The sequence below is a fragment of the Dermochelys coriacea genome, chromosome 10 (genome assembly GCF_009764565.3).
Source record: "Dermochelys coriacea isolate rDerCor1 chromosome 10, rDerCor1.pri.v4, whole genome shotgun sequence".
NCBI lineage: Eukaryota > Metazoa > Chordata > Testudines > Dermochelyidae > Dermochelys > Dermochelys coriacea.
Genome location: NC_050077.1, coordinates 57,088,233 through 57,108,451, shown reverse-complemented (window position 1 = coordinate 57,108,451; position 20,219 = coordinate 57,088,233). Strand labels below are relative to the sequence as shown.

General features: G+C 41.7%; 1 protein-coding gene across 3 annotated transcripts in view; it reads right to left on the bottom strand.

Annotated features, from left to right (window-relative positions):
* The window catches only part of THSD4 (thrombospondin type 1 domain containing 4), a 600,466-nt gene that overhangs the window by 502,285 nt on the left and 77,962 nt on the right, over positions 1-20,219 (bottom strand). For all 3 annotated transcript variants that reach the window (XM_043493644.1, XM_038420562.2, XM_043493645.1), the window contains one exon: positions 1,858-2,290. In XM_043493644.1, coding sequence (XP_043349579.1) covers positions 1,858-2,290 — 433 coding nt within the window. The remainder of the gene's footprint in view (positions 1-1,857; positions 2,291-20,219) is intronic.

Below are 20,219 nucleotides of genomic sequence, written 5' to 3'. Positions count from 1 at the left end.
TTGACCACACAGAAGTTTCCACAGAGAAGTCTGTAAAGAGACCATTCTTTAAAAAGCCCCTGATGATGCTTTAGGTCATGAGAATGATGACTATGTGCCTTCATGCCCAGATATGGCTGGGACTGAAATAGAGGGAAGAACAAGGGGAAGCAGGATTCAGGGCTGAGAAAGCAAGGTTTAGTGTTACAAAAGCACATAATAGAGGTACTGAACCACCAGAATCAGGATGTAGTGGTAAAAAAAAAAGAAAAATTAAGTAAACTAACCTCAGCTAAACTCCATATTCCCCAAAGAGAAGTGGTAAACTGTGTTTACCTGCTTTTACCCTCAACTACACAACTGACTGGGATGTATTACTACCCTACCTGTGCACCAGTGTGCAGATTCACCAGCCACGGCAGTCCAAATGAAAGCCCAAACACTCAAATTCCATTCCATGCCCTTTTCCCCAATGCAAATTTATTAATTAACAGAAAATTCAAAAAATGTTCAAAATAATACAACACAGTTGGTAACAGAGACTCTTCTGGCTGTCTCTAGCTGCCACAACTGGGAAGGGGGAAAACACATGTTTCTCCTCTGGTAACTTTTTCCTGCTGATGGAGAAACATACAGCAAAGCATCCTTGACACTAGGTCTCTCCTGTCTACTGCCCCCACCTAGAGTGACCAGATGTCCCAATTTTATAGGGACAGTCCCGATTTTGGGGTTTTTTTCTTGTATAGGCACCTATTACTTCCCACTCCCCATCCAGATTTTTTACACTTGCTATTTGGTCACCCTACCCCCACCTAAGAGACAGGAAGTGTCCATCTGGCTTCCTGAAGGTCACATGCTTGTCCCCAGGCATGTGCCCTATGATTACATCTCCCAGTTTTAAAAGGCCCAAAGGCTGTAAAGGCAGATTAGGACTCACACATGCACCCGAAGGCCCAATTCTCTGTTACATCAACATACAACTGCACTAATACTTTAGAAAAAAACAATTATTAATATCCAAATAGCATGGCTCTTGAACTCAAGAATATTAATTCAATAGAGACTGGAAAGGAGAAGGCTTCTTGTTTTAGGTTAAACGCTGATAAAACCCAGCCAAGGCAAACATTGGTGAAAGACGTTTTAAGAAATTTTCAAGAAAAACAGCCAAAAATTACAGCTCTTACAAATTTGTTTGTGGAGCAGAAGAAGAGCAGACCCTGAAAGGTCTCATACAACCCATTGGGAGGTCATCCCAGAACACAGAGTAGCACCAAAGCCAAATATTTTAAAACAGCTTTAAGAAAAATGTTATTTTAAAAAAAAATTCTAATACAATAGATTTTTACTCCTAAAAAAGCCATAATTTACCCTGAAATAGGCACCTAAAATCAGAAACCTTAGTTTGGGGTATATGAATTCCCAAATGTTGCAAAAAGGAAGGTCTGTCACAAAAAGGCCATGTGATCTTGTGATTAGAGCATGGGACTGGGAGCTGGGAAACCTGAGTACCAATCCCCATCCTATGTCTTCTCCTGTCTGTGAAGCAAAGTCAGTGCCTCATTTTTCCCATCTATCTAACAGGAATCATACATATACCACAGGTGTGTGAGGTTTAACAACCATTTGAGACCCCTGGGATGGATGCTGCTAGACAAATAGTATATTATACAGCAACTATGGACATCCCCGCAAGCCACTCTTCTTTTAAATCAACATACAGTGGATTCTTTTATCCCATGACTAACAGAATGAAGGGATTATTTCCCCATAGTTAATAAGATCAATATATATCGTTTGATTTTAAGCCACAGGAAGAACAGAAATCCAGCATGCTAAGGGAGCTGTCTTTAAAATTGAGAGAGAAAAGAATGGACTTACATTTGTGTTGCAGAGTTTGTACTGCTTGTAGGCTCCAATGCACACAATAGTTCCAGCCCTTGGAGAGTGAGGTTGACCTTGGAAGGGCTGGCGGGATGCAGAGCCATGGTGGGTTGAGTCAGTCCCATGAAACAAACTTTGAGATGCAGGAAAGGCCTGTGAATGGGTTGGAGCCTGCTGATAAATTGAGGGCCCCAAAACCTGAGGTCCACGTTCTTCTTGGTAAAGATTCCCATGTTGAACTGAAGGGTTAGATGGATGATTGGGTGTGTTCCCAGGACCCTGATTCTGCTCATATGCTTGATTCCTTGTTGACTGTCGCTGCCTCCGTGTTTTTTGAGGCAGTTGCCCAGTGTCAGTTTGCAGTGGTAATATATATGGCACTTTTCCATATCCGTATTTCCCTGGGCCTATGGGACTTTGGTTTTTGTTTCTAAAGGAAGGTAAAATAAAACAGTTACTGAACTGATAAATGTATGAACATTTAAATACGCATATGAACTTTATCTACATCCAACAAACTAGACAAGAACAGATGAACCAAAAGCTTTCATTTATTTTTAACAATATGTGTTCAAAGCTCTGGTCTCATTCTGTATATTGGGCATCTACACAACCTGCAGAAGTGAGCCTCCCAACCTAGGTCAACTGACTCGTGCTAGCGGGGATCACGTTAAAAACTGCTGTGTAGACAGCACTTTGGAGTTGTGGCTTGGGCTGGATCTCAGGATCTGAAATCTAGGGTGGTGTTTGGGCTTCAGAGCCTGAGGTCCCATGCAAGCCTCAACTTCAAAGTGCTATCTACACAGCAATTTTTAGAGTGAGCCCTGCTAGCCCAAGTCTATTGACCTGGGCTGGGAGGCACACTTCTGCAGGCTGTGAAGACATACCCTCAGAGAGTGCAACAACTCCTGCTTCCTCTTTGGCTATAAGTGGTCTTGTGGTAAGTCACTGAGTATACCAACAGAGGTGAAGACTGAGATCTGGAGCAGTGTCAGTCAATCAGACTGCATACCTAAATTGAGTGTCCTGATTGGCTGCAGTGTAGTTTTAACTATATTTCACCATTGCAAACCCATGCAATCTCTGGCTCAGAGGTTAACAGGTTTATGTAGACTCTAACTTTCTCCTTTAACATGGTCTAGTTCATGGCTAACTTGATCTTCACCTTTGGCATGTTATAGGATCCACTGGAACTGAACATATATTTTAAGTATGTAACAACAAGTTAAGCAGAAGTCACATCACACCTCCCCACACCCCACACTTATAATGTCACATTATATGACTTTACTGCAGTATATATGTTAATCCCAGTATTGTATACCACTGTTGACAGCAGCTATTTTTGTTTGTTTGTTTTCCTTGTCACCCACTGTAACTCAAAATCACTTCAGCCCTGGTTTGTTTGTTTTTTTTAATGCTGCAGTCCTAGAGAGCTAGAGCTGATGCAATGGTTTTCTTCCAACTGTACAGCAAATGTTTATCTCCTGATGCAGTTGTTCACAAACAACCTCTCCACAGGTCAGTGAGGAATACATTTTTCAAAGAAGGAAATGTCTCTCCTGTCTGTAAAATTTATTCACCTGTTTTATTACCTATTATATATAAATCTGGATTACAATGAAAATGAGGTTATATTTTAACATATTTTTTCTAGGAAACTGGAAGATACGGATGTCAGGCATTAGTCCCCAAATCAAAGACTCTCTTTGGATTCATTTTGCCTTGTGTTTATTTCTTCCTAAGACTCTTATTACATAAAAACCTTGGAAGTATTTTACTTTACATTCTAGCTTTAGTGGTCATGTGGGGTTTTAATCAATCAATCTTCATGCCTCAAGGATGCGTGAACTAGAGTGTTGATTTACCCAGCCAGATAAATGGCTAGCACTCAAGGTGTTTATATGAGTTAATCTGCTCTCTGAGACTGGTGGTCATTGAGGCAAGGTTTCTTTCTCTACCTTAACATACTGAAATATAATGGGTTTGTAAAGTTAATGGGGGGGGCAGAGGGGGAAGAAAGGTAATTACTAAGATGGCAAATCAGGGGGACACAGGACAGTGTATCAGAAAGGGACAAACCAATTCAGAAGTTCAGATATAGCAAGCCCAGGTATAAGCAGACCTTCATCCAGAACTTTAATTGAACTGAACTAAAAAATTTATTTTTTGACGATTAAAGAAGTTTACGTCAGATTTTTCCCCTTTCATCTCATTTTCACATCCCTCCTCACTTCCAATTCTAAGCAAAACCAAAAAAAACAGGAAGAACCCGGAAATGTGGTTACATATTTCCAAACATATTTTGCAGACTGAAGAGTCAGGTACTTTAGTGGTCAAAGCATCTGAAATTGTGGATCTTATTCAAGCTGAATCTCCAAAACTTTTTCCCTATCAGTTTTATGCATATAGCATGTGAGAACTGTCCTGTCAATTGGGAGAGCCTACCTACATAACAGAACTGTAGGTTACCAAGACAGCTTTCCTCCAAAGCAATGCTCAGTTGCAAGGAAGGAGCAAGGGTTTGATCCAGCTTCTCCTTAAACACTTCATATTTTATCCCTATTTCTCCTGGCTACTGATTTTTAAAAAGGTAATCCCTTATTCCCACACCATACCCATTTTAACTAATTCTTTGTCTTCATTCTCTCATTTTAAGTCTCACCCAGCTTTAACAAAATTAAACTAAAAATCCCAGGGACTTTAATGAAAAATAAGTTTCTTCTTTCCTACGTGGCCCTATACTTTTTCCAAAACAGCACTATGTCCATCTACCTGGGGAGAGTTTTTAGAGAAGTCCCTCACTTCCTAATGGGGCCTGCTTCCACCAGCTCTCCTCATTACTCCTACACTCAAAAAAAAACTTGATCAGAGTGTGCATTGCTTGCTTTCTAATGCTCTGGTAGAGCCACTGTCCTCACCTTACCACCAAAACACAGACCCCTCTTGCACATTAAAAGGAAAAAGAGGAGACAAAGAAATGTCTTTGAACTGAACTGTGGACTTTGTTATTAAAATCAAAGTGTCAGTAACTCCAGAGACTGACTTGAGCAGTTTAGAGCTGGATCTAGGTCTGAATCGAGGTTGTTAGGATCCAGGTCTTGGGCTGGGCACTCTACACACGATATGAGGCCAGTGGATTACGTTGCCCTTAATACGAGAGTCAGTGTCTCTCTTATGGCAGGATACAACACATTTCTTTCACCATACAAAGCTTAACATGCAACTTCTAATTATTAACATCTTTATTAGTGTTCATGCCCTCATTTTAACTGATACTGTTTGGAATGAAACCACACAGCACTGTTTGTTTTGCCTTAAAGCATTTTTCATTCACTCTTGGCAACATCCTTACAAGTTAGGAATGCATGTTGCATTAAGAGATGCAATTAAGATGCTAGTAAAAAAAATAACTTGGACAAAATTAGCTTCTACATTTCTTGGGGAGTGTCAGGTATAATTTATGATGTCATGCAAGACTGAGGGAGAGAATATCTAGATTCATGCAGATGCAAGAACCATGAAAAAAAACCCATGACTTATTGAGTGATAAGAGCTGTGTACGTTACCCAAAAGTGACCCCACCCCAAAGCATCTGCTGGAAGGGGATGGAAGTAGGCTTGCTTTTTGATTTGACCCATCAATGGGATGGCCCAATCATCGAGGACACCCCTCCTTCCCACAAATTCTGAGGGCCCAATAACCTGCATGCCTCTATTTCTCACCACAGCCTGCTTTTGAGTGCTCTCCTTTCCCAGTTATTCTGAAGAAACCAGACAGCCATTTCCCCATTATCCTTTATTGGGCAGTCTGTAGTTAAGGGTGTCACTCCCTTCCGTCATGACAAAGATGGGAGTTAGGATATGCCCTCACCCTAGGCAGCAAGCAACAGAAAAAACAAGTCAGCAGGGAGGGGCACTGCCTAAGGCTCAGTGCACAGTTAGCAGAGAACCACTGGGAGTCAGATTCCAGAGCACTGGCCCTTACCAATAGATCTCTCCAAACCAAGAAGATGGGTGTGTGTCAGATCTGGTCAAGCTCCCTCAGCTGCATACTCGCCAGACTGCTGTGATGGGATCTAAATACTGAATCCCACCTGCCCTTAGCTTGCTGAGGCTGGGCACTGTCCCTCACTTTGGGCCAGTAGGTGCACACTACAGGTGCAGACCATATGTATGATACCTCTCTTCGCCCTGGGGACTCTGTGGTCAAATTGCACAGGCCTTGAAACTAGTACTGTTTTTCCCATGCCTCCCCAGCTGCTCTTGCACATTCCCCAGAATGCTACCAAATGTGTGAGCCTTCTGGTTTCTAGTTTAACTCTACAAGGGCATGAGATATTTTGAAAGCCAGCACACACAGACTTTACACAGGATTCTAAAACACCATACCTCTTCACATTGTAAGCATAAGAAATATACAGATCTATACAAAGTTATAAACACCTACATACCTTTCCCTGCCTCAAGTTCCTCACCACTCTAGAAAGTTCTTTGGGCTTAGAGAGAGCCCTCTGAGGGTCCAGGTTCCTTTCCTTGCAGCTCATTGGTTTCCCTTCAGAATCATAAAGCCATTTGAGCTCACTTAGCCTTCTCTAACTGCAGTTGAACAGGACCTCTCCTGCCCACAGATTCCTGTTCCTGTCTTAGTGAGTCTCTCAAGTGAGTATGTTCCATCCACACCACCTGATTCCTTTGTTTTGCTGCTGGGAATTTTCCACTCTCCACTTCTCGCTCCTATTGACAAGTTAGAGGAACTAGCTTCTCTCAGCCTCAGCCAACCTCCTTAGTATGCCCACGTTCAGTCAGAGTGGTGGTTCTCAACCTGCAGCCCAATCAGCACACAGCTGTAGCCCATGTGACATCCTCAGGACCATACAAGTAGTATTGGATGCGGCCCACAATGATAAACAGGTTGAGAACTACTGAATTAGAGCATAGTTCCTTAAGGTTAACTACTCTCCATTGTCCCTGTTCTGTTAGCAGAGATGACGCATATTGGTTCATAGTGCAGGGGGTCACAATTTAAAGATTCTGTGGTATGCAGCAAGGTTCAGGGCAGGGCATACAAACTCATGCGGAAATCTGGGGAGGGGGGTCACATGGTCACCTCTGTCGGGTAGGGATGTGCTATGTCCCTTGTCAGCAAATAGTAGATTCCACATCCATATAGTGGCATTCCCTGATACAATAATTTCTTCATAACATGAACTAGAATTCATAAATACAGAAGACATATTCCCCAAGTTGTCAAAGGGAGCATAGCCACCCAGCACACCCAGAAAATCCGGGGTGGAGGCAATAGCTTGCAGAAAAAGCACATGTATAAAAGACCACCACTCCCTCTGAAGATAGAAATGGTAAGAAGAGGGATCCTTGGAGCTTGGGAAGAGGAGATGACTGGCAGTAGCGGTTATGGCAATGTGAAGTGCACCAGCCCAGGTCCACTGAACTTTCAGCCACTTGGACAGATGTGGGGAGATGTTTGCATATATCTGAGGGCAGGATTTGGCCCAGCATTTCTGAAGTGAGAATAATTTGCCATGCCAAGCTGTACTGACATAAGATAATTATCCATCTCAGAGGCTTGCAACCCAATTGTGTTAAATGTACTGACACACATCAAAGAGGGATTAATGTTTCTATAGAAATTCCTCATAACTCCCACTAAAACAGGCATTCACAGTCATATTTACACCTTTTAAAGTACATATTGTAAGCCTCTCCTGGTAAAATGGCTTGCTACATTCAATACAGAACAGCTTTTGTGTATTGGGGGATTCATTTAGGTATTAAAACTAAAAGCTGGAATGTTAAGCATGAGATTGATTGCAGGATTCAACTCAAGTAGATTCAAGGAGTGTGCCACTGGCATTAAGTCAAGGATGATCTTTTCCATGATCAGGGTTGCTTTGTTTTTAAAAAAAATAAAAAATCTTGTAATTAATTTAACTATATAACAGACAGTTAAAATAGAACAGGAGCGAAAACCTCATTTAACATGCATCTGAAAGCTCAAACTGCTTTTGAGAAGGTGAAACAACTCAGGAAATAAGGAGAGAGGCATGGGAAGGTCACTTCAGCATCCTCTGATTTTATTCCAGCTCCTTCCCTTACAATTACAGCCTCCTTACAATGGTATTTCTCTGTTGTGTAAATTCAGGGCTCTTTTACACATGCTTTTTTGGATCTCAGAGCACGCATGGTTCTCAGTTTACCTCCTACATGAATTTCCTCAAAGGTACTCCCATCCTCATCTAGGTTCAAGTGGAGAACAGCCACAACTTTATTGTACTAGTCATAAGTGAATTTTGTCAATCTTTTATTGTAAAAGTGTGCAGTCCAGTGCTGGTCTTGAGTAACTGTTAGAGCTGTCCAGAGGATGATCCTTACTTTTGGGGGCAAATTTTGAGGTTTCAGAATTTGTTTTTGTTCTGCATTGGTTGGAAGGAGGAAAGAGCAAGAAAAACTGACATTCATATTCTTTAGTCTGATGGTCAAGCCAGCAGCCAGGGATGTAGGAGACCCAGGTTCAAGTCCCTGCTCTACTTGATTTAGCAGAATTTTTCACACCAGATCGTTCAGGCAAGCAGGGTTTTGAACTTGGGGGTGTCTCATCCCAGGCCATTAGGCTATCAAGTGAGAAAGTTAGCCCTTTTCTATACTTAAAAGAATTTTCAGATTGAGTGTCAGTATAGCTCTACTAGTGGAGATGCAGATTATAGCAGCAAAAGAGATCCCCTGAATAGAATAAGCTACACCAGCAAAAGGATTTTTTTGCTGATATAACTGCATCTACACTATGGCTTTTATTAGCATAGCTATGAAGGATTTTTTTGGTTTTGTTTTATTTTTTAAACACTCCTCGCTAACATAACTATGCCAGTAAAACTTTCTAGTGTAGAATAGGCCCACTTATTTAACTGTTTCTAATAAGCACTTAATATTAATCAATTAAACAATTTTCTGCAGTGTTTTGGATAGACACAGACACCAAACACCAGTTTAAGAGTCAGAAACATACAACAAACTCCAGAAAAATAGGTACCTATTGCCTAAGGATTATAAAGTTTGTGCATTCTATCTATCTATTTGCAGGCCAAATGTGGTAATACTGTTGAGTTGTTATAAGTGCTGATTATTCTGCTATTTTTAGTCTCAAATAAACTCTTGACAGTAAAATCTTGCCCTTGTGGTACAATCCTTTGCAAGGGCAAGAGTTCAGTGCCCTTCACAATCAGTGTTGAGAATACATCTAATATGCACAACTGAATATGGGAAGAAAGTGCCATCAGGGATACAGTTCTCATCAACAGACAAATTGCTGCTTAACAGAAAACATGTTTAAAGACAAGTGCCATCATCAAGTGCTTCATGCCAGATAATAGCCATCAAACATCCCTTATCACTGTGCTTTAAACAAGTAGAGGCATTATCTATTTGTTTAATTTAAATCTGGCAATATCCTTCCTGCAGGACAATTTGCCCAACAGGAGTATTCAGACAAATCTAGTCAGTGCCCATGGTAGCCTGAATGACTGACACATTAAAACTTAATGCAAACTATAGGTACCATTTACATTCACAGAAGATGAGTGACAGAAGACAAATTTGACAAATCAATTTCAGTGTTCTTAGTTTTAGGATTACAGTAAGAGCATTAAAATTACTGTGTATTTTAAAATATAGGGTACTATATTGATCGACTTGATAATTCAGTAAAGTTCACGGGGTAAAACAACAGAGCAAGCAACAGGCAAAATCAAAATCTATTTAAATTACACCATTACTGTAGTATCTGAGCAGCACACCATCTTTAATGTGCAACACCTGTTTGAGGTAGGGAAGGACTATTATCCCCATTTTACAGATGGGGAACTGAGGCATATAAAGACTAAGTGGCCACAGTCACACAGTAAGCCCATGGTGGAACAGAGTCTCCCAGGATAGCCCCCGAATCCTGGACCATTCTTCCTCTGATGTTGGGGTAAATCATGGTAGCTCCATTGACTCGCTACAAACACAATCCTAAATATTTGGCTCTAAAGGTAAAATTCCAAAGGATTAAACTGATCTATAGCTTTAGCAAGGCAACTCCCCTTGTTTTTAGCTATTTACCTAGAACCATAGACATGCATGTCCATTTATAGACAAAAATCCATGGTCCTTTCCTCACAGAACTTTGATTTAGGTCGGGAACAATGCTGTCAAACTCAAGTGTTCTTGAGTTTTGTTAAGTAATGAAGTTGTGTATTGAATTGAGGGATTGTTGTTTACATTGAAAACAAGTATTCTTTGAACTGAATCATTTATTCAGAAAAAAAAACTTTAAATGAAATGCATCAGTAACGATTCTCCCTCCCCACCCCCATCTGTTCCTTTGGTTGCTCCCTCCAGAGACTCCCCCAATCCTCAGTACTGTCTTCATTTTCCGCAGCCCCTTCCCTTTCTCCTTTCATTTCTCTTACAGTTCCCTGGACATATCCTACCTGGCTTGCTTAAACCTGAAGTGTACTGATTTCTCACTCTCTCATATGCATGAGCTAGGGAATATATTTTTCATTAACACTGTAGCCTTTTATTCCATTCATCATCCATTCCATTGGTTACCATTTCTATCACAGTAAATTACAAAACACAGGAGTTGGACAGTGGCAAATATCCATTAGTGATACAATGACAGATTTGTTGTACTACAGTCAAAATGTTTTCTTGATAAGATTCCACAGAAACTTCCAATTTTCCCCACTTTCAGTTCATAACCTTTCATCCTATTTTTCAGAGGTTTCTGTTCCTGAAACATTACCATAAGTGTAACACCCCTGAGTTGCTAGGTCATCATGAAGGAGGAGGAAAAACAGTAGTGCCTTTCCTAGATCTTCTCATTTCCACTCACAAAATAATACTCCATGAGCTGAGGGAAGGATGTTGTTCCATGTCCAGAGACATTGTCCTTGCCCGGCAGTACAGCCATGGGGCAATTCAATTCAGATTGGCAACCATTTGGAACAGGCAATGCACACGCCCCACTGAGAATTCAAAGAGACCCCAAAGCAAAGAGACGTGATTGATAGTTAAGTGAATTTGTAGTTTGACAATGTTGGTAGCATCCTATTTACTACAGGCTTCTTCAGAGCTCAGCTTTGCAAAAGCACTGGGCTTCATTGACTCCCTGACCACAAATCCTTTGATATACTCACAAGTTCCCATGGGGGGAGGGAGTAGGGAGAAAGAGTATGGGGTGAGCTGTGCTAGATTCCCAATCAGTGATAATGATACAACCATATAAATCATGGGGGGTGCCGGCAGAGTCTCAGTAATAGCACTGCCAAGAATAACTTGCTGATTGTGGCAGGTACATGTAGGACTTGTGTTCAATAGAACAGAGGAAGTGTCTTAAGTAATTACATTTAAATTAATGATAAATTTAATTGTCTTTGTTGGGGGTGGGGTAGGGAAGATGGAAAGGGACTAGAGAAGAACAACATAAATGAAAGCTAAAGCAAATAACTTTCTGAGACTGGCCCAGTCTCCCTACCACAAAGTCATATCAATCCCCCACCAGTTTATGTTCCTCACCTGAGAGCATGTACAGTCCTATCTACATGAGAAAACTGTGGTTCCTGAAACATGCTGTCCATGGTTTAGTCCTGTCTAGACTTGCAATTAATTTTCAGTGCCTGTTTTACCCACACCTGCTACTGACACCTATTGTCAGCAATAGCTACATTTCTTTGGGTAGGCAAGGCTCAAGGGGAATGAGAGTAGGAAAGAGATTTGGAAGAGCGCAGGTGCATAGCCTAGAATTTACCAAGTTTCCAAACTGCTGCTTTGACGTGCCTTTTAATTCATACAGACATGTGCTGTTTCAGTGCAGTTCAGAACAATACGTGCACACCAACCGTATGGTAACTTGATCCTACAAGCTGCTGAGTACTTGAGCCTCAATCCAGCAAAGCACTTAGGCACATGCTTGGCTATTGACTTCAATGGGACTGTTCAATGGGATTGTTCAGTGGGACTATTAAAGGTACTTAAAGTTAAGTACATGCTTAAGTGCTCTGCTGGATTGGGGCCAGAGTGCTCAGTACTTTACAGGATCAAGCTATTATTTCAGTTTTCTAACTTCACACTTAAATGAACATTAAGATACTAAATCTGGTCAAACACTGACCTGAGGCACATATAAGCTACTGGCATCATCAATGCAGGGTACAGGTAGTCCTCAGACTTACGACACAATTGGTTCCTTACAATTGCATCGTAAGTCGTAACTCAGAACCGCAGTCTACCCCATTGCAGTACAGAGTGTCGTAAACTCGAAACCTGTAGGTTGAATCAGGGTGTCAATGTAGAAGCGGCATAAGTGCCATTCGTCATAATTCGAATGTCATAAAGTTGAGGACTGCCTGTATTCCTGACCACTCAGTACATTAATAGTGACACTTTCCACAGTTTAAGACAACATTGTGCAACATCTTCAGCAACTGAATAGCCAGGATGTGCTACTTACAATCATTTCCCAGGAAAACACGTGTTTTCAGAACTATGTCTAAAATTTAGTTCAAACACAAAGTCCAAGTAAAAAAAAAAAAATTACTTTTAGAGTCTAGCTGAGGTCCAAACAGCATTACATTCCAAAGCTAGAATTAGTTTTAGTTTATCACATCTTGGAAATGAAACCCAGAAGCTAAATGAAACGTTTGTATTTGAATTCAGACATAGATTGAAATTAAATCTTCAACCCCAAATCAGATTTTTTTTCCCCATCTGATGACAGTGTAACACACAATTCAGGAAGAACGTCAAAAGTGTTTGATACAAACTGAGGAAAAAAATATTCTGAGTTGTTCGACTTCCATTAGGGTAAACGAATCTCTACTCTCGTACTATATTACTTCATAAAAACACAATAAAAATGATCAGCAAGGACTTACAATGCAATATATACACACAGCACCAGGATCCTTCTTTAATATCAGAGTAATTCCATCTCTAAGCCTTCTGTAATACATGGATATTTTAATGCACCACTAGACTCTGATAACTTGTAAAATACATTTTTGCTAGAAAAATGCAATCTAGGGTTTCCTACTTTTAAATAAAATTGTATTACTATTCCATTTAAGTTTATTATCTTTTCTTCATCTTAAGGTACCTCCTTATACTTAAAAAATGAAGTTTTTGTTTTAAAAACATGTGTGAGAGAGAGAGAGAATGTTTTATTTTGTTTATAATGGACAGATGCCTTGATTACACGAATAGTCCCCTGCTTTGGCTTTTGTGGAATGCAAATGTCACCAGTGAGAAAGAGAGCTTTGCCCCAAGTATTATTGAAACAGGGAAAAAAACCCGCAGCCTCAACACAGAGGGCCCAATTGTACAAGTCACCCAAGTCCAAATCGACAAAGTGACTTGGCCTTGTGACAATGAGCATTGCATAATGCCTATAAGTTAGGTGCCCAGAAAATCACAGGAACATCACTGTGATCCACAAAGCCTGAGTGAAGCATAGAGTTGCCAACTTTCTAATTGCACAAAACTGAAAACCTCTGCCCCTGCCCCGCCCCTTCTCTGAGACCCTGCCTCTTCTCACTCCATCCCCCCCTCCCTCCCATCACTTGCTCTCCACCACTCTCACTTACTTTCACTGGGCTAGTGTAGGGGTGGGGGAGGGGGGTGAGAATTCCGGCTGAGGGTGCGGGCTTTGGGCTTGGGCCAGGGATGACGGGTTTGGGGTGCAGGAGAGGGCTCCGGGCTGGGGTAGGGAATTAGAGAGAGGGGAGGGGTATGGGCTCTGGTCTGGGGGTGTGGGCTCTGGGTGGGACCAGAAATGAGGGGTTCAGGATGCAGGAGAGGGCTCCTGGCTGGGGCAAGGGGTTGGTGTGCGGGGGTGGGCAAGGATGAAGGTTTTGGAGTGCAAGAGGGGCCTCAGGGCTGGGGCAGGGTGTTGGGAGTGTGGGGTGTGGGCTTCAGGAAGAAGTTTGGGTGTAGGAGGGGGCTCCAGGATTGGGCCAAGGGGTTTGGAGTGCAGGAGGGGGTGCGAGCTCTGGGGCACGGCTGGGGGTGAAGGACGGGTCTCTGGGCTGGGACAGGGGGTTGGGGTGCAGGGCAGTTAGGGCTCCAGGGTGGGGCTGGAGATGAGGGATTTGGGGTGCAGGAGGCGCCTCAGGGCTAGGGCAGGGTGTTGGGGAGGGTACAGAGGGAGAGAGTTTGCGTGCAGGAGGTGACTTCAGGCTGGGGCAGAGATGCAGGAGGGGGCTCAGGGTGTGGGGTCCCAGTGGTGTTTACCACAGCTCCCACTGGTCCCGGTTCCCAGCCAATGGGAGCTACAGAGCCAGCACCAGGGACAAGGGCAGCGCGTGGAGTCTCCCTGGCCGCCCATGCACCTAGGATCTGCACGGACCTGGCGGTCACTTCTGGGAGCCACATGGAGCTACAGCAGGCAGGGAGCCTGCCTTAGCCCCATTGCACCGCCAACCAGACCGCCCAGTGCCGACCCGAGCCGCCATTCGACTGGGCATTCTGGTCGGACGCCTATGCTATAGGGAGAGATAGAAGCCTAAGCCAGTGATCACAAAAGCCAGCAACTAGACATGGAGCCACCTCAGCTAGCCAATGGGTGATGCTGATAAGAGGGGTGTGCCCTCTAGAGGAGAAACGTGCCCAAGTGTGGGAGGCAGGGAGGCACCCAGCTCTGACAACTGGGAACTCCTGTCTTAGAATCAGGTGGCTTAGGTGCCTAAGTCATTTCTTTTGAGTACGAGTTAGATGCCGGCTTCACTCTACATGAAATGGGGGTGGAGAGTCATGGGAGGGAAGGTGCCACTGCCCACCTGATAACTTTCTGCCCAATGATTAGCACACTCATCTAGGATGTGGGAGACTCAGGTCTGGTTCCCCACTCCAAACGATGAGGAGAAAGAATTTGAACAAGGCTCTCGCACCTCTCTGGAAAGTGTTCTAACCACTGAGCTATAGGATACTCTGATGTGGAGCTTTGTCAATCTGTCCTATTGAAGCTGTTCCACTGGGATATATATTTAAAGAATCATTGGGACAGAGAGTGTGTGAGAATGACCATGTAGCCGGTCATTAGGGCACCCACGTGGAAGGTAGGAATTTAAATGCCCAGGAAACAGCAGCAGCTGAGCAGGAGTTTTGTTGATTGTAGTAGCATCTAAAACTGGTACTTAGGGAGCTAAGTACCTTTGTGGATATAGGCCCAAGCACCTCCAAATCCCATTGCAGAATCAGGTTCAGAAACAATAGGTGACTATTCCAACACACATGCAGGGCTTTGCAGGATTGGGCCTCAAATTTCCTGCTAATTAGAAGTGATTATTTTTCTAGCGCCATTTGGAATAAGTGGGTCACATTCATCTCCAGTGTTAATTCAGTGGAGTTACAACAACAATTCAATGAACGTGCCCTACTGTCTTTTGAAAGTTGTAATACTGTACAGTTTTATTCAGTTTGAGAGACAGATTTGAAATGTTGATTACTATTTTAAGGGAGAAAAAGCTGAAGTTACAGAAGTTGACAGGTCATAAAATAGTATGATAAGCCATAAAAAAAATTATTAGAAGCTTGAAATGTGCTGGCAGAGGAAAGAGACAAAGATCAGGCAATAAAAGCCATTTTATTTGAAACTACAGTATACATACTGCAGGAGGGAGCAAGGGGAACATGTGGCTTAGACCTTGCAGGGCCTTTGATTGTTACAAGAGTCTTTGAAGTAGTCAGTGGCAGTGCTGTGGCAAGCAGCGTAAATGAACAAAGAAAAGCAGGCTAGGCCTCATTTGAAAGGTTTTCCTGGAAACTTATCTACACCTTCTGGGAGTCTCACCGACCCATGAATTATATTGCAGCTACCTACTTGCAGCAGAAGGCAGTAATGTAATAGTAACTGTCATAGAAAGAGAAGAGGGGTAGATAACTAAAAAGCATAATAGAAATTCACTACATTTATTGCTCTTATTAACAGACATCCCATCTGACGTGTACATTTAATAAAAAATGATTTTCAGTTGCTTTTTGGTAGGGGACAAAGGGGAGGATTATTTTTAAACATATTTATTCTTGAAATCATAAAATTGCTGTCAACCAGATACATTTCCTTACTAAAAGGAATCTGTGCTCTAATGTGACAGCAGCAAATATTGAACAAATCTCAATGATATGCTGAGGTACCCACCGTTTCTGGCCCTTGGAACTTTGATGTGTATTTCAACACCTTTTAAAATGTTCCACAGCACGGACCGGATCTTGTGGTTGTTCACTTCAGCAAAGCACTTAAGAAGATGTTTAAATTTAAGCACATGCTTATATCCCCTTGACTAGAATATTTAAAGCTGAGCATATGTTTCAGTGCTTCCCCCTACACATTACTGACTCAGCAATTTCACTGATGTCACTATGAGTACAAGAATTGCAGAATTAGACCCAGTACAAAACTTCCAGGACCAATTAAAAAAAGATTCCAGTATTCCCAATGTACATCATTAAACAGTGCCCCAAAAAGAATAGCTATCACATAGTCCACACTGCAATTTTATAGCCTTATAGGCAGTACCAGCCTCTCAAGCCCAAATCAGCTGATACGAGTCAAAGGGGGGTGTTTTAATGCAATGCAGACATATGCTTAAGGATGTATCTCATGCGGGACATAATGCAAGACCATAATGATTAGCCTTTACTGAGCCAGTTGGATTGCAAATGCTACATTTTGTTTCCCCCGTCTATGAATCAAGTAACACCACCTCCTTTACCATTCTATGTTATTAATACACATAATACTTTTGAGTTAAATACATGATATTTTTGAGTTAACATGGTAAAAATGAATGAACTAGAACACATGCAAAAATGGAAAACTGAAGTGCAGTTTCCTGTTACGATTTAAATGAACATATCTTGGGAATATTCAGGGGATATCTTGACTGGGTTTTTGTTGTTGTTTATAAAACAATTTAAGATTGTCATACTTCGTTACATCTAAGTTTTAAGAACAAGAGGCAATTTGGAGTGTTTTATAGAATTGAGGCATAGTCAATCAGTTTGTTGGGGACCAAATCCTGCTTGCCTTACTCCCTTACAGAATCATAGAATCGTAGAACTGGAAGGGACCTCGAGAAGTCATCTACTCCAGTCCCCTGCACTCATGGCAAGACTAAGTATTATCTAGACCATCCCTGACAGGTGTTTTCTAACCTGCTCTTAAAAATTTCCAATGATGGTGTGACATTGCACCCCATAATGCTTTATGGAAATATGCTTATGAATGTAAATATAACATAACTGGAATATGTTTTATGCTACATATGCCATGTAACATATCTCTGCAAAGGTTATGATCTACTGAATAAATTCATGCTATTTGTATGCACGTATCATTTTTATATTCAAAGTTATGAATATTGGCTGTGTACTTGTTTGATTTTAAGTAGCCTTAGTAAGGCATTTGGGCAGCTACTTTAGAAAGGAATTTGCAAATTAAGTGCCCAATCAAGAAACACTTAATGGACAATGGATCTTGAAAGGCTCCAATCCACATAAGAAGTCTATTTGAGGACGTTCAAGGTAGTATGTGAACAATGGCTACTATCTGTAAGTTCTGAGTCATGCATGGCCCTGTGACTTGCCTATGTGACTCCAAAACTCCATCTTGTAGCTGGGATTCTACACATGCAGAGGGAGGGGTTTCCACCCACAAGAGAAAGTCTATTTAAATCCCTGGGAGACCCCTTCATTTGGTGTTCAGCTGGCTCAAGAGATAGCCTCTCCACCTCAAAAGAAACTGGAACAAAGGACAGTAACCACAGGGGTGTGAGTGATTGCTGGACCCAGACTAGAAGGAGGCTGGTCTGTAAAAGAGGCTTATTGGAATATCTCTGAGGGTAAGATTTTTTTCTGTATTCAGCTTCATACTGTATTGAGTTTAGACTTGTGTGTTTTATTTTATTTTGCTTGGTAATTCACTTTGTTCCATCTGTTATTACTTGGAACCACTTAAATCCTATGTTTTGTATTTAATAAAATCACTTTTTACTTATTAATTAACCCAGAGTATGTATTGATACCCGGCGGGGGAGGGCAAACAGCTGTACATATCTCTCTATCAGTGTTGTAGAGGGCAAACAATTTATGAGTTTATTCTGTATAAGTTTCATACAGGGTAAAACGGATTTATTTGGGGTTTGGACCCTATTGGGAGCTGGACATCTGAGTGCTGGAGACAGGAGCACTTCTTAAGCTATTTTCGGTTAAGCCTGCAGTTTGTGGGATGTAGTTCAGACCTGGGTCTGTGTTTGCAGCAGGCTAGCATGTCTGGCTCAAACCAGGCAAGACACTGAAGTCCCAAGCTGCCAGGAGAAAGCAGGGGCAAAAGTAGTCTTGGCACATCAGTTGGCAGCCCCAAGGGGGTTTCTGTGATTTCAATCCATCACAGATCTCAACCTCCCTAGGCAATTTATTCCAGTGCTTAACCACCCTGACAGTTAGGAAGTTTTTTCTAGTGTCCAACGTAAACCTCCCTTGCTGCAATTTAAGCCCATTGCTTCTTGTCCTATCCTCAGAGGTTATGAACAAATTTTCTCCCTCCTCCTTGTAACAACCTTTCATGTACTTGAAAACTTATGTTCCCTCTCAGTCTTCTCTTTTCCAGAAAAAACAAACCCAATTTTTTCAGTCTTCCCTCATAGGTCACGTTTTTTAGACCTTTAATCATTTTTGTTGCTCTTCTCTGGACTTTCTCCAGTTTGTTCGCATCTTTCCTGAAATGTGGCACCCAGAATTGGACACAATACACCAGTTGAGGCCTAATCAGTGCAGAGTAGAGGGGAAAAATTATTTCTCGTGTCTTGCTTACAACACTCCTGCTAATACAGCTCAGAATGATGTTCGCTTTTTTTTTTTGTGCAACAGTTGACTTATATTTAGCTTGTGGTCCACTATGACCCCCAGATCCTTTTCTGCAGTATTCCTTCCTAGGCAGTCATTTCCCATTTTGTATGTCTGCAACTGATTGTTCCTTCCTAAGAAGAGTGCTTTACATTTGTCCTTATTGAATTTCATCCTATTTACTTCAGACCATTTCTTCTGTTTGTCCAGATCATTTTGAATTATAATCCTATCCTCCAAAGTACTTGCAACCCCTCCCAGCTTGGTATTGTCCGCAAACTTTATAAGTGTACTGTCTATGCCATTATCTAAATCATTGATGAAGATATTGAACACAACTGGACCCAGAACTGATCCCTGCTCAACCCCACTCGTTATGCCCTTCCAGCATGACTGTGAACCACTGTTAACTACTCTCTGGGAATGGTTTTCCAACTAGCTATGCACCCACCTGATAGTAGCTCCATCCATCCCTAGTTTGCTTATGAGAAGTTTATGCAAGACAGTGTTAAAAGCTTTACTAAAGTCAAGATAAACTATGTGTACTGCTTCCCATCCACTAGACTTGTTACATTGTCAAAGAAAGCTATCAGGTTGATTTGACACGATTTGTTCTTGACAAATCCATGTTGACTGTTACTTATCACCTTATTATCTTCTAGATGTTTGCAAATTGATCGCTTAATTATTTGCTCCATTATCTTTCCAGGTACAGAAGTTAAGCTGACTGGTCTGTAATTCCCCAGATTGCCTTTATTTCCCTTTTTATAGATTGACACTATATTTGCCTTTTTCCAGTCTTCTGGAATCTTTCCCATCTTCCATGACTTTTCAAAGACAATCGTTAATGGCTCAGATATCACCTCAATCAGCTCCCTGAGTATTCTAGGATGCATTTCATCAGGTCCTGATGACATGAAGACATCTAAATTGTCTAAGTAATTTTTAGCTTGTTCTTTCCCTATTTTAGCCTCTGATCCTATCTCATTTTCACTAGCATTCACTATGTAAGACAACCAATCACCACCAACCTTCTTGGTGAAAACCGAAACAAAGAAGTCATTAAGCACCTCTGCCATTTCCACATTTTCTGTTGTGTCCCCTGCCCTCGCCTCCCCCACCCCATTGAGTAATGGGTCTACTCTGTCCTTGGAGTTCCTCTTGCTTCTAATGTATTTATAGAATGTTTTCTTGTTACCCTTTATGTTTCTAGCTAGTTTGATCTCGTTTTGTGCCTTGGCCTTTCTAATTTTGTCCCTACATACTTGTGTTATTTGTTTATATTCATCCTTTGTAATTTGATCTAGTTTCCACTTTTTGAAGGACTTTTTTTTATTTTTAGATCATTGAAGAGCTCTGGCTAAGCCAGGGTGGTTTCTTGCCGTACTTTATATCCTTCCTATGCAGTAGGATAGTTTGCTTTTGTGCCCCTAATAATGTCTCTTTGAAAAACTGCCA